Below are 14,338 nucleotides of genomic sequence, written 5' to 3'. Positions count from 1 at the left end.
TAGGAGCCAATTATATAGGACCTTGTTGGTAATGATTTTGGTTAGATTTTACTGATTGTGTTGGGTATTCAGTGAAGAGTTCTAAGCAGATAATTTACATCCAATTTATACTGTTAGGATAGTTCTGGCTGTCATGTGGAGAATATATTGGAATGAGGGACGGGTGGAAGGAGGGACACCAGTTTGGAGTCTACCCAACTGGTCTACCCTAGTCCATATCATTGGTGATGATGGCATGGATGAGAGGGTTGGCAATAGAGGTGGTGAGAAGTTCTCAAAATCTAGGTATATTTTGAATTACAGTCAACATGATTTGCTGATGGATTACATATACAGTATGAAAGAGAAGAGTCAAAGATAATTCTAAGACTTGAGTAGTGAAACAGCTGGTATTATGGGAGCTGCCATCTACTGGAATAAGGAGGAACATGTTAACAGGATTTTGGATGTTTTGTTTTTGCTTGGGAGAAAATCAAGAGTTCACTTCCATTAATCTTTTAAAGAACCAACACATTTGACTTTGTTAATTTTCTCTATGGGCTATTTAATGTTCATTGATTTAAGCTCTTTATTATTTCTTTCCTTCTATCTATTCTACATTTGTTCCTCATTTTCTAGCTTCTTAAGGTGGAAAGTTAAATCATTGATTTCAAAACTTCTTTTCTTATATAAGAATTTAAAGCTACAAGTTCCCTCTAAGGACTGATTTAACTGCAACCCACAAAATTTGATATGTTGCATTTTCATTCAGATAAAAAGATATACTTTCTTCTCTGACCCATGGGTTGTTTTGAAGTATGTTGTTTTGTTTATTATTGATTTCTAATTTAGTTCCATTGTGATCAGGGAGCATACACTGGAATTCAATACTATAAAATTTATTGAGGCATTTTATGGCTCCACATGTGATCTATCTTGGTGAATATTCCATGCATACTTTAAAGGATTGTATATTTTGCAGTTGTTGGGTATAGTATTCTATAAATGTCAATTAGTTTATGGTGGTTGGTGTTAAAATTTTCTCTATTTTTACTGCTTTTTTGTGTCTAGTTCCATTAATTGCAGAGAGAAGTGTGTTAAAATATCTGAGTATGATTTTGTATTTGTCTATTTCTCCCTTTAGTTCTGTCAGTGTTTGCTTCATATATTTTGCAGCTCTGTGCTCTGCATGCATGTTTTTATGTTTTCCTGATGAACTGACACTTTTTATCATCATCAAATGTCTTTCTTCATCTCTGGTAATACTCTTCTTGAAGTCTAGTTTGATAGTAACAGAGCCACACAAGCTTTTTAATGCTTATTGTTTTCTTGGTATATATTTTTGTATTTGTTTACCTATCTGTGTCTTATATTTAAAGTGCATCTTTTATAGACAATGTGTAGGTGGATCTTACTTTTTTTACCCAGCCTGATAATCTCTTAATTGGAGAGTTAAGTCCACTTTATATTTATGTAATCATTGGTATGATTGGGTCTTGCCCTACCATGTGGCTATTTCTTTTCCATTTATCCAATCTGTTATTTGTTCCTCTCTTCCTCTTTTTCTGACTTCTTTTGGATTAATAAAATATACTTTGGCATTCCATTTTATTTCTCTATTGGCCTTTGAGCTATATCTCTTTATCTATTCATCTATCTACCTACCTACCCACTTATCTATGTAGTTACTCTAGGGATTACAATATGCATCTTTAACTTATTCTAGTTTACTTATGGTTAATATGGTGTCACTTCATATAAACTATAAGAACATTGCAACATATTACATTTATCCATTACCTCCATTCTTTGTGCTTTGTTGTCATTTATTTTACATCTATATCATTATAAATCCCACAGTGCAATGTTATAATTTTTGCATTACATAATCTTTTAAAGAAATTAAGAGAACTAAAAAAACAAAAGAAGTCATTCACATGTCCTCATTTATTTCCATTTCCAGTGCTCCTTGCTCCTTCCTATAAACCTGGGTTTCCATCTGGTGTCACTTCTCTTTAGCTAGAAAAAGTTCCTTTTACATGTGTAGTGATGTTCTGCTGGTGGTGAATTCTGTTGGTTTTTGTTTGCCAATAAGTTTATTTTGTTGTCTATATTCTTTAAAAGATATTTTCATAGAGTATACAAATCTGGGTTGAGGGTGTTTTTCTTTCAGCACTTTAAAGATGCCTATTGTTCATCTTTTGGCTTACACCATTTCTGAGGTGAAGTTAACCATCATTCACATTGTTATTCCCTGAATGTAACATGTCACTTTTCACTGGTTTTTAAGGTTCAAAGTCAATTATGATTAATTTATAAATATTAAATTTAATTCTAAAGGGGGTTTATAAAACCAATCATGTAAGACTAAAAGTGTGTCAGGAATCAAAGAGTTGGTACAAAATGAGGGAGAAAGTAAGAAATTTGGGAGTTTTCTCCTTCAATGCAGAGAAGTATGACCTACTTCCTTGACATTTCAGATAAAGTTGGCATATTCAATAATCTCCACTTAATTCATGTTATATGCACAACTAGCCAGATTAAGAGCATTTCCTTAATGCTGACCTGAAATTCCCATTCTAGAACATGAGTTGATAAATTAATTCAGTCATATTTGTGTGAAAAAAGGAAATTTGACATATATGTTTCAAATATGTTGTCCAGATATACCACATATGAATAAGAAAAAGTTTCATTTTTAAATCTGATTTTTATTTCTCAATTGATCACTTTTGCCCAGTCTTTCAATTTTTTTAAATGGACAAGGGTTATCATTTCTCAAGTTATTTTTAAATTCACTGTAAATTATTGCCTCAAATCAATTAGCTAGTTTTTATAATAAACGATTAAAATATATTAAAACCAATATATAAGATTTTATTTCATAGGTATTGTGATATAAAAAAGAAAATTGACCTAGTTTGCCAATACTTTTCTAAGCAATCTTAAGCAAATCAATTAACCTTTCTGGACCTCACTGCTTCATCTGCAATACAAAATACAATTTACTAGATAAGCGCTAATATCTCTTATACATTCTAAGTAAATTACCTTTTTTCGGGGGAGATGAAGAGTTGAGTTCATAAATATTAAAACATCACCAAAGCCATTTCTTAAGTCCCATAATTTTATAACCAATTTTATAACCAAATTGTAGCCTTGATAGAAGTGATGATGTCTGTAAAGGAGAAGAGCTCAGTCTAGAGCACAACTTTTTCTTTAAAAATTTTTTTTGACTATAGAACACAGGACTCTTTGCCAGTGAGCACTCATTTAGAATTTGTGAATTGAAAGACTTACTGAGGACCATGCAGGACTTTTCTTTTAGTATTCCTTTCTTCATCAGTCAGCTTGAAAGCTATTTAAAATCATCCCTGAATATGTGAAAGAAGACATGTCTATTTCCCTATTTCCCAAAGGGTAAAATAGTATCTAGGAAGGAGAATTATTTATTCTTAGTTGAGAATGGTAATGAAATCAGGATTTGAATTTTAAAGAATCTTCATTTTGGCCCCTATATTTTATGAGATGTGAAAAAGAGATACTTTGCTACTATTTATCATAAGAAAGATTATTCTAATACTGTACCAAAAAACTTTAGCTGAAATTTAGTGTCATATTCCTCTTGAAATGTGGAAGATAAGATCCCTAGACTACAAAAAGTATCTATTTTTAGAACAGAATAAAAAGAATTTTGACAAATAGAGATATCTTTTTAAATTTTTTCTTTATTATAAAAGTAATGCATGGGCATTGCAAGATTTTGGAAAATATTTAAACTTAGAATTTTGACGATCATTATAAGCAGTTTTCTTTTACTAATGTAACTAGTCTTTCAAAGCTAAAATAGGAATAACAATGCAGTATGTAACAAAAATGGAAAAGACAAAGCCTTTACCTAGGTCCCCCAAGCAAAGATGTTTCAATAGCAGTATAACTTTATATTTATTAGATTTTAAAAAATCAACTATGTCTAAGGAATTTTTAGGAATCTTCTCAGCATTTAAAAATAAGACTAGGAAGAAGGTATATTAAAAAAATCAATAAACTATGCCTATCTCAATTTAAAATAATTTTATTTACTACTATATGATGTATATAGCATCTCATGATACATAACTGAAGATATACATTATATGTAATTTATGCTTCACCATGTGTTTTATAACTGTTTTATCCAGGGCCCCAAAGGAGATCCAGGATTTTCCCCAGGTCAAGCTCTTTCTGGAGAAAAGGTAATTATTTGTCCATGAAATAAAATCATGGTAATATAGTTCAAGCATTTTAAAATCATTTTTATCTTTTTAAAACATAAATATCTTTACTATATCAGACAGAGAAGATATCAGAGAACTATTGGATTTTAATGAAGAAAGAAATATTTGAAGAATTAAGTAAATTATATCATCAGTTTAACTAATTTATTTGAATCTTAACATTAATTTTATGTAGTGTCTACTGTGGCCTGTCATTTTGCTATCTGCCAATAAGGAGTAGATGGGGTAAAGAATTAGAGTAGCATGTGGTCCTAACTGCAAAGATTTTGCTGTTGATATACATGCACACAATAATATATAAATTCCAATAACATTTTGCACCATTTTAGGATAGTTCTATTTTAGAATACTTTAACTTAAGTAAGTACCACGGTAACTCTGTGCGAAGCAGTCATCATTATTTAGTTTTCTAGTTGAGAAAACAGAACTTGTAGATTTTAAATGGCTTATCACATAGATAGTAAGTGGCAGACTTAATGATATATTCAAATTTTCTGACTTCTGGTCCAGTATGTTTTTCATTTTATTATAATGCTCTCAATACAAACATATACGTATTTAGGTAAAAAGTAATTTTTTAAAGTAAAGATAGCAACAAAATCTTTATTGGGAGGAGGATGCTGTTTTCCAATGAGGATCAATACAAATGGAGTCTTTAGGAGGACATTTGGGAAGATTTGTTTAGACAAGCAATTTATAAATGCAATACAATTATAGGATCTTTTCATTTATGTGGGATATATTCACAAACTTAAAAAATCCCTGAATAATTTTGGTGGTTTCTAGGTTGAAATCTTATTTTTTCTTTGGCTTACAAAAACTCTTATAGACTTAAAAAAAAATCACATCATAATAATGGACTCTATAGATATTATACTACTAAGTAAATACTCAATAACATTTGTTTTTTAATTTTTTATGGATATGGAATAGTACATATTTTAGGGGTACATGTTAAAAATCATTTTTATCTAGAATTTTGGGAATTGTATTACTGTGATGGAACTGAGTTCACTGAGCCTAAATTACTTAGAAAGGGAATGGAAGTTCATTATTAGCAATGCTATATTTTACTAGTCTCTTAATTATTACAAGAAAAAAATCCTGCAACCTGAGAAACAAATGTCATCTTTTAAAATATCAAAATATAGAATATTTGATTTCTTACCTAAAATCTAGAAATTAGAGGCCCACTCTGTTTTGGTGACTGCTTTAAATAAAACTCCCAGGTTAAACATTCACATTTATATCCAATGCTTGGTTTTAGCTTTCCTTGTGGCTTCTCTGTACAAAGTATAGGGTGGTTCAGTATGGGAGTTGAGATTTGGAAGTATGTGAGTCTTTTTTTACTTTTTGAGTTCCTCATATACTAATTTTGGTCCTTACTATCTAAGCAAAATGTAGTAAGATATAAAATTTAATAGCATGTTGCCATTTAGCTTTAAGTGAAATCTGATTTTTAAAATTGAGAGGTGTATTTCTAAAATGGTAAAATTTAAAAACAAGCTCTTGGATATTGTATGTACATTAAATTGGGTTCAAATATACTGAGGAGACAAGAGATTAGTTATATACATAAATCTGAACACAAAATACAAACATTAAATTGGTGGGTGTAGAGAGGGATTGGAAAATAATTTTAACTATTTAGCCATTTTTACAATAAATATATGGTCAATAATGAATATAAGAAATGCAGGGGCTATAGTCCTTCACCACGTAACATCCACCAAGTAACATCTATAACAGACCATACACAAACTTTGAAGCCCTTTTGGGACCTCAAGGGCATGCATAGATAGTTTTTAAATGTTGTAATTTTTCTTTTCCTATAAGATAAGTAAGACGACATCATCATTATCATCATCATTGTCATCATAAGTCTGATTTTTCAGACAGAGGAAGAGAAAATAAGTGATTCATCCATCATTAGAGCTAGTGAAAGGGGGCCAGCCTCCAGTCTCTTCTTTCCTGGTGTAGTTTTCTTTTCCCTCTATCAGAGTAATAAATGTTAAACAAACAAGCAAAAAAACCCGTATAAATTGGTCATCCCATTGCAAAGGAAGCCATCCTAATAAAACTTTGAGAAGCATTAAAGTGAATATTAGAACAAATGGAAAAGCACACCATTGTTAATAACCAGAAACATACTTTTCTCTTCTGATCGTTTAATGTTATGACATATTAAAGTATATAATGAACTAAAAACTAGGCAGAACATAGTTACTAAGGAGTTTATTTAGGATTATTACCTAAGTAATCTTTTTTTCTTTCAAATACATTATTTTTTCCCACGCGCCATAAATCTTACAGTGGGAAGAGGGAGAAAAACAGAGGTAAAGAAAAAGTGTACCTTGAGTTAACTGGCTCAAAATGATCCATGTTTCCATCTCTACTTTCTTCCCAGCTCTTTGACACTTTTTTCCCTTGCCAATTCACACAGCTTCTTATGTCTCTAGTTGTCTCTCCCACCTGCTACAGGCGCTCCTTCCCCCTCACCGATACACTTTCTCCTTCCTTCCACAAGACAGGCTCGCAGGTACTCTTCAAGGTGCGGGGAAGACGGCCATAATCAGTAATGTCTAGTCGGTTCAAGCCAAGCACGTGGACCTCCCAATAAATTTTCGCTCCAATTGCTTCCAGGGGTAACGTTCTGTAGTGCGGCCAGGCACAGTGGAAGGTACCACCTTTGCCCCGGAAAGGGAAGTGCCCCTGCTCCTAGTGGTCACGTGTACCCAGTCAAGCCGTCACACCCTTAGAGATTCGGCCTGGGGCTTCCCACCAGGCTGCAGTTCTTCACAGAGAAGGGTAGGGCAGACACTTCCCCAGCTGCCTCACAAAAGCACTTGGGGAATTTTTAAGGAAACTACTTGAGATTTTTAAAAACACGGTAGACCTTGAGCTGATGGGAAGTATGGGAGTGAGGGCATTCCTAAAGAAAAGAACCCATGAGAGAAAAAGGAGCAGGAGTATGGAGGTGGGAAAATATAGTCCAGGTATTAAGCCCTGGGAAAGATAAGGGCTGGGAGTCTCAGAAAAGGGCTCAAAAGGGTTCAGAAACTGGGTGAAACTTGAGCCAGATTGTGAAGATCAGAAATGAATATAGTAAGAGCTTAACATCCAAGATTAAAAGGAGCTCTAATTTTCAAAGCAGGTCTACTTTTCAATTCTCTTTCATTATATTAAAACTCTGTGTTTTGTTTATAGGGTGATCAAGGTCTTTCTGGATTAATGGGGTCCCCGGGTATGCAAGGTAATAAGGTAAGATGTAGTTTTACTTTTACATAATTATATGTCATATGGATCTGGGAGCTGTTCAACTACTATGATCTCATTTTGAAGTTGAGCCCTAAACCAACGTTTTAAGTTCCTTTTCAGCAAAAGCAAATTGGGATACTGTCCTAATCTAGGAAAGTGGTACCTGCAACAGGCAGGATCTTATGAACAATAAGAAAAGATCTTTCAGTTAATGATGGGTACAAAATTCACATGTAAGAGAAAGTCAAAATCACTGACAGAATATTGAAGCTTTCCTCTTTTTAAATTATGTTAGGGCAATGACCGGCTTGTGAAACCTTGAAGTCAATTTATAGCTTTTATATGCCCAAAGTGAGGCTCATTTGCTCATAGGTAATACACTTGGATTTTAAGGGGTTCTCATTTTATTGGGAAATAATAATCTTTGCCATGATATATATATAAATGTGAGGTTTGAAAGGTAGGATGGAGGTAAGGCTTGGCGATGGCTAGTAAAATACAGTAGTTGTATGCATATGACTAGTGTTTTTCTGAGGTAGAAAGGAGTGCTGATACAGCTGCTATCATTATTTCATGAAATATGTTGTGCAGTTTCCTGGATTAATACATGTATAAATTCTTTTTTGTCTGTTCAACTCATTTTCCCCCAAACACTAAGTTGTTGATTTTCTACAGGGAATGAGGAAGTCACAAAATTTCTTTCTAAGATATTAAGGGCTCCAGAATATTGTAGGGCAGTATTTGACTTGATGCAAATATGTAAATATGTATAATAATGAGCTGTGTTGATGTCTTAGTGTGTTAGTTCCTTTCCTCTTGGGAGATTTAGGTTGCAGATGGTATTCAGGCTCTGGTTGTTGGCTCAAATCCCACCTGTGATTTTCTAGGTTCCATCAACCTTGGTTGCTTAACCTCTCTAAGCTTCAGTTACCTCATCTGTAAAATGTGAAAATAATACTACTCACTTCATAGGGAGTTTTGAGAAAGATGAAATGAGATAATCCACATAATACAGTGTCAGACATATAGCCAGCTGTTATATTAATAAGTGTGAACCATCAGTTATTTATTTGGTTTCAGAAAGAATCCTGACCTCTTTTGCTTTCTGTCATAACCCCTGTTAAAGGGCTGGATTGTAAAATGATAAAAAAGGTTTTGATCTTATGAGAGTATTTTCCATCCAATGACTACACACACCATTATTTTTATGGCTTTCAGACTAGTCTTCATCCTAGATAGTAGTTAGAATCTGATAACTCTCTTGAGGTTGTTGGTTGCCCCCATAGAAACATGCAACTGCAGAGTGATCATTTCTAACAGTATTAGTCTTGATATACAATCATGAATCTGTTTGTTTAATGCTACTCAGTATACCTCTGACCACTCATATATCTCTTAGGGAACTGTACTGACATAGCCTCAATCAAAGGTCATCTAATAATTTGGATAGGATCTCAATTATTTTATTTGTTATTAATATTAAATATACAGTTATTGCATCCTACACAGTGACACTTCATATGAGTGAAGAACAAACGAATCATTGTTTTCTGAGATTAAATGATGCCTGTGGTTCATGAAATCAGCAATCCAGAAAGGGAAACACTAAGTAAATGTTGATTAGTTTTTGTGTAGAGGGGAAGAAATGTTATTTGTAGAAAAAAGGGAAAGAATTTAGATTTTATCCATTAGGACAGATTATCCTTTTAACTTTGAAGTTGTGTTTACTTAAAGGAGAGGGTATTAACTTCTGGAGACCTCTGTATATGTTATATGACCCATTAGTATTTTAAAATATTAAGGCATATATATTCTTTTTGGTCTGTGTAAGTCCAATAAAGTGAAATAGCAGCATTATTTTAAACAAACTGGGCCACAAAGTAAATGTCTTTCACAGATTTCTTTTTTCTCTTGTATGATTTAAAAAAAATTTTAAATTTGGCATATTGTTAACTAATAAAATAAACCCTACAGAAGTCAGGAATCTTGATATATTATCAGTTAGTAGCTGTTACTGAAGTTTCTCTAGAGAGGGTTTAGTTGAAAGTATTTAGAAACTGAATTAGTTTCTGATAAATGAAGCATCCCTGGTTTACTATGGTTTGACAGGAGTTCAGAGCAGTGTTGAAATATTTGAGATGATTTTGTAGTCTTTCTGAGAATGTTTTTCCCCTTTTCAGTGTGTGTCTATTAATGGAAACTATGTACAAATCTTTGAAAAATAAGCATTGTAGAAATGCATTCCAAATGAGCTTGATATACTATTACTACGATTTGTTTGGAAGGGGAAAGGGCAAGACTGGTTATTGGGTAGAGTGTTCAGGTAAATTATGAGCTTTTTCAAAATCAAATTAATTTGGTTCAATGTTTGGACCACTTAAGTCACTCATAGTTACTCCCTGCAATTAGGATCCATGCTAGGAGAACCTAGAAAAATAGCTCATATTAGCTGTGACCTAGAGACCCCATTCCTTCATCTTTGAGTTCTCCCCCAAAGTGATAGGTGAATCAAGATGAGAACGTAATAATTTTCTAAGTGAGAAAACTAAGATAAGCCCAGAGAAGTTAAGATAATTGCTCAGAGTCACTTTGAGAGTTATGGCAGGATCAAGAGATAAAATTAATAGGAATCCACTGTGCTAAATGCTATTCAGTATGTTCAGTACTCATTATGAGAGATGAGTAAGATACTTGGGTTTTGAGTACTATGAAGTAATTATATATTTTTTATCTGTTAAACTATTTTATGAATTATTATAACTATTACTAATATTAAAAGTAGCTCTTTTATTATGTGGAATGTTCCAGTCTCTCTGCTGAGCACTGTTCCTTTTAATCTTAAAAACAACCTATTGAAGCCAGGAGCAGCATGCCTATAGTTCCAGCTACTCAGGAGGCTGAGGCAGAAGGATCACTTGAGCGCAGGAATTCAAGGCTATAGTACACTATGGTTGCAACTGTGAATAGCCACTGCACTCTAGCCTGAATAACATAGCAAGACCCCATCTGTTAAAAATATAAACCAAAAAATAACCTATTGAGACAGATACCATATTCAGTATGTCATAAATAAGTTAGTTGAGGTGTACAGCGCTTAAACCCAAGGCCATACAGCTATTAATTTGAAGATTTAGGACTCAAATCTAGGCCTATTTAACACATATGAGTGTGCTGTTAATCACTATGGATAATGCTTCTCTATTAATTATTATTTAAGTCAATATTTGTTAGATATTGATATTTAAGTAATTCTGACTATCTCTAGCATATATGCAAGAGAAAGTACAATATTGATTTTCATGAAAGCCAAGGGGACAAATATGATTTTGGATGACAGATAATAATGACTTCATTATTCTTTTTCTCTGGAAAGTATCTGCAAGTATTAAAATTCTTCTAATATAAACCAAACTCAAGTAATTTTAAAGCTCAAATGGCTGTAAGAAAGTTGGGGGAACACACTAACAATGCACTAAAACTGTTGAGATAAACAGAAGATTAATGTAAAAAAAAAGTTTTGAAAATTAGAAGTAACATTGAGACAGAAATAACAAAGCAAACTAAGATAGCAATAATATTTTCTTCAATCTTTAATAGATTTTTTGGTTTGCTTCTTTCTTTTTTTTCTTTTATCCCCTACTCCCATTTTTAAAAACCAGCATTAACATCTTCAATAAGCAATATTTGCTTCAACTTAGCCACCTTCATGTAAATCTGATTTTCCTAGAAACTGAAGTGTAGTTCCACTTCTCACTAATGTGTAAATTTTGCCAAAAAGCAAATAAATTGGATCCAGAGTGCATGCTGGGTTGGATGGAAGACAGGAGTCGTAATTCTGAGTTTGGACTCAAGATGGTTTTTTAAATTGTTTTCTATATAGCTGATAAGTTTCTATATTAAAATTGGAAGCCTTATACTTAAAATTGTAAGAACATTAGCAATGTTTTCAACTGAAACACTTTTTCTAGGTTCAAAAGGATAAGCTAGGTAGTAGTTATGCACATCTTGGCATGAAGTTATAAACTTCAGAGCAATTGTGAAATATAATGTCCACATTTAAAACATTTTTATGAATAATGTATGAAAATATTTTTCTGAGTATTAAAAAATACTAACATAGTAGTATAACTATAGTAAAACTATAGTAAGTTTTAGTGACAATTATAAATCAGTGTGAATTCTTATATTTTGATAGAATCATTTTAATTCTTTAAAATCTATTACATAGGAGGTATATAGTAAATATCTGTACAAAGTTGGAAAGGAAAAAAGAACTGACAGCATAAAGTGGAACACAATGTAATTTATCAGTCACTCAAAAAGCATACAGGTTTTCATAAACAAACTGTTTAAAGCAAGGACAGTCCTAAAGAGCTATAATAATGAATACCAATGAGAACAATAACAAAAAAAAAATCAGAGTTGGCAGAAAATCAGTGCCTGAAGAGAGAAGTATGGAGATTTTTACTGTTCCATAGCTGACTCTATAGATCATCTCTCACTGGCCCATTATTCCTGTAAAACTGCAGAGCTATGTTTTGAGTCGCTTCCCAATTCAAATGTCATAGTGAAAGTCCAATACAAATGCTGCTGCTTAGGGGCTGTGCTGTCACCACCGTTACGGTCTCTTCTGCAATCTGCCATTCCCACTAATGGTAGGGGAAGCTGAGAACAAGCTGAACACAGTACTGAGCTCTCCAACAGCCAAGCCAGTGGTTGCCAAGTGGTGTAGCTTGTGGGACTTCTGTGTTCATAGACATTTCCCACAGTCTGGCTCATGAGATTGAAATTACAACATTAATGATAAATTCATTTGGCTACAAGTATTTCAGTTTCCAGAAGTTTTTTTAAAAAATTCTATGTCCTTGGAATAAGATGTCTTCTGTCATTTAGCATCATTTTGAGAATAGACTATCATACTGTTTTTCTATATAAGACCTAGTTGAGAGGGACTACAGCTAGGGTTGATGGGACTACAGGAAAGGCCGAGTATTGCAAGGAGTTTGGGACAAAGGTTGTATGTTGTATGCATGAGGGGAGTGTGTTATTAAAGGGGAGGTAGGCAGAATAGAGAGATTTGTGTTGTATTAATCGCATAATCCAAGTTCTCCAGCTATCTGGGATCATTCTTCTATTTCATATTTTTTAAAAAAATAATTAAAATCCTTACTCTTAGAACGTTAGGGAATTTGTTGCCTTATCCCAAAAAGTGTTTATATTCTTGTAGTTGTTGATTTTCATCTCATTCTGAATTCTTGCTTAGGGATTCTGTTTTGATCAACTATGACCATCCTATCTCATCACTATGTCCCAGTTTTACCATAGCTTTGTCTGGTTATTTTGGTCAAAATATGGTTATAGGCCTTTGTTGTATAGGTCTTTGTTCCTCAAGGCATTGCTGACATGAGTACTGTAGTATTTGATGAACTTTACTAGATACTTATAATTACCTAGTTTGTAAACTAAAGCTTTTGCATTGCAGAGAGAAAAAATGTAATACTTTCAGACAGCAATGCAGTAACAGCGGCTAAATATATACACTATCAGTTGCTTAAGTGCAAAGACTGTGTTTCTTTCACTGTGGTATCTCAGTTCAGTGTTTGGCACACAACAAGCCCATATTATTAGTGAATGAATGAGCACTGGTGCTCTTAAATCCAAGTGACTGTGTCTCTTCACCTGGTCCTGCTGCAGTCTTCCACCTTATGGTCTGCTTCTCAAAGCAGTGTGCCTCTCTGCTATCTTATTTTCCCTGACTCCTCTGGCTCCCAACATCCATCATTCCATTTCTACTTAGCTAACCTGTTACTGATCACTCAGTGATTTTGCCTTTCACATTATTATCTACAATGGTTAGCTCACCTTTGCCTTGGTTTCTCGAGAGTAGATAGAGCAAATGATCCAGGGAAGTTGCCTCAAACAAAACAGCAGTTTTGTTCCTTAGATAAATTTTGTCACTAACCCTGAAATGCTGCAGTTGTTTTAATCACATACTTTTGTCCTACAGTTCATTCAGCAAACCAATGTAATGTAAAGAAGATAAAGTTTCTTCCTTCAGGTACCTTACTGTCTTCAAAAGGAGACAGATAAAGGTTAAGCATCCTAAATCCTGTATCTGAAATGCTCAAAAATCTGAAACTTTCTGAGTGCCAACATGCCACTGAAAGGAAATGCTATGGGGGCATTTCAGATTTTGGATTTTCAGATTTGGGATGATCAGCTGGTATAATGCAAATATTTCAAAATCTAAAATAAATAAATAAAAATAAAATAAAAAATAAATCTGAAATCTGAAACACTTCTGGTTCCAAGCATTTCAGATAAGGAATACTCAACCTGTACAAAAATAAATCACAAATGTATATTATGCTATGGAAAGTGTAATGATGAAGATATGAAAAGGATAGTATAGGACATAGTTGAGGGTTACATAAATTTCCTGGGGGTGAGGGGTGTTGGGTACAGGGAGCAAAGAAAGAAGTGACATCTAACTTGAGTCTTGAGGATGAGCAAAAGTCATCCTGATGATATTGTACATAGTGGACAGGTATGCTATCTACGCATAGATGATGCATAAACAAAGGCTTGGAGTAAGAAGCAGTTCCTTGTGCCTGAATCTTGAAGTGTGAGGCAGGAGGCGTCAGGAGATAAAGGTCGAGGGGTAGTTAAGGTCCAAATTATAAAGGGATTTACATACCATGTTAAAGCATTTATCATGTAGTGGAGAGCTACTGCAGAGTTTTAAGAAGGAGAATGCCAAGGGCAAATCCTCTAGTCTCCACAATTTCTTTGGAATTTTTTTGAGTTCTAGAGAGAAATGCTTC

At 33.5% G+C, this 14,338-nt stretch overlaps 1 protein-coding gene across 2 annotated transcripts in view; it reads left to right on the top strand.

Moving 5' to 3' along the window:
- Positions 1 to 14,338, top strand: part of COL24A1 (collagen type XXIV alpha 1 chain) — a 331,682-nt gene that overhangs the window by 43,613 nt on the left and 273,731 nt on the right. For both annotated transcript variants that reach the window (XM_069478155.1, XM_069478156.1), the window contains exons 6-7: positions 4,161 to 4,214; positions 7,464 to 7,517. In XM_069478155.1, the coding sequence (XP_069334256.1) occupies positions 4,161 to 4,214; positions 7,464 to 7,517 (108 nt within the window). The remainder of the gene's footprint in view (positions 1 to 4,160; positions 4,215 to 7,463; positions 7,518 to 14,338) is intronic.

This window comes from Eulemur rufifrons, chromosome 8 (genome assembly GCF_041146395.1).
Source record: "Eulemur rufifrons isolate Redbay chromosome 8, OSU_ERuf_1, whole genome shotgun sequence".
NCBI lineage: Eukaryota > Metazoa > Chordata > Mammalia > Primates > Lemuridae > Eulemur > Eulemur rufifrons.
The sequence above is the reverse complement of the archived record's forward strand: the minus strand, read 5'-3'. Positions and strand labels throughout refer to the sequence as shown.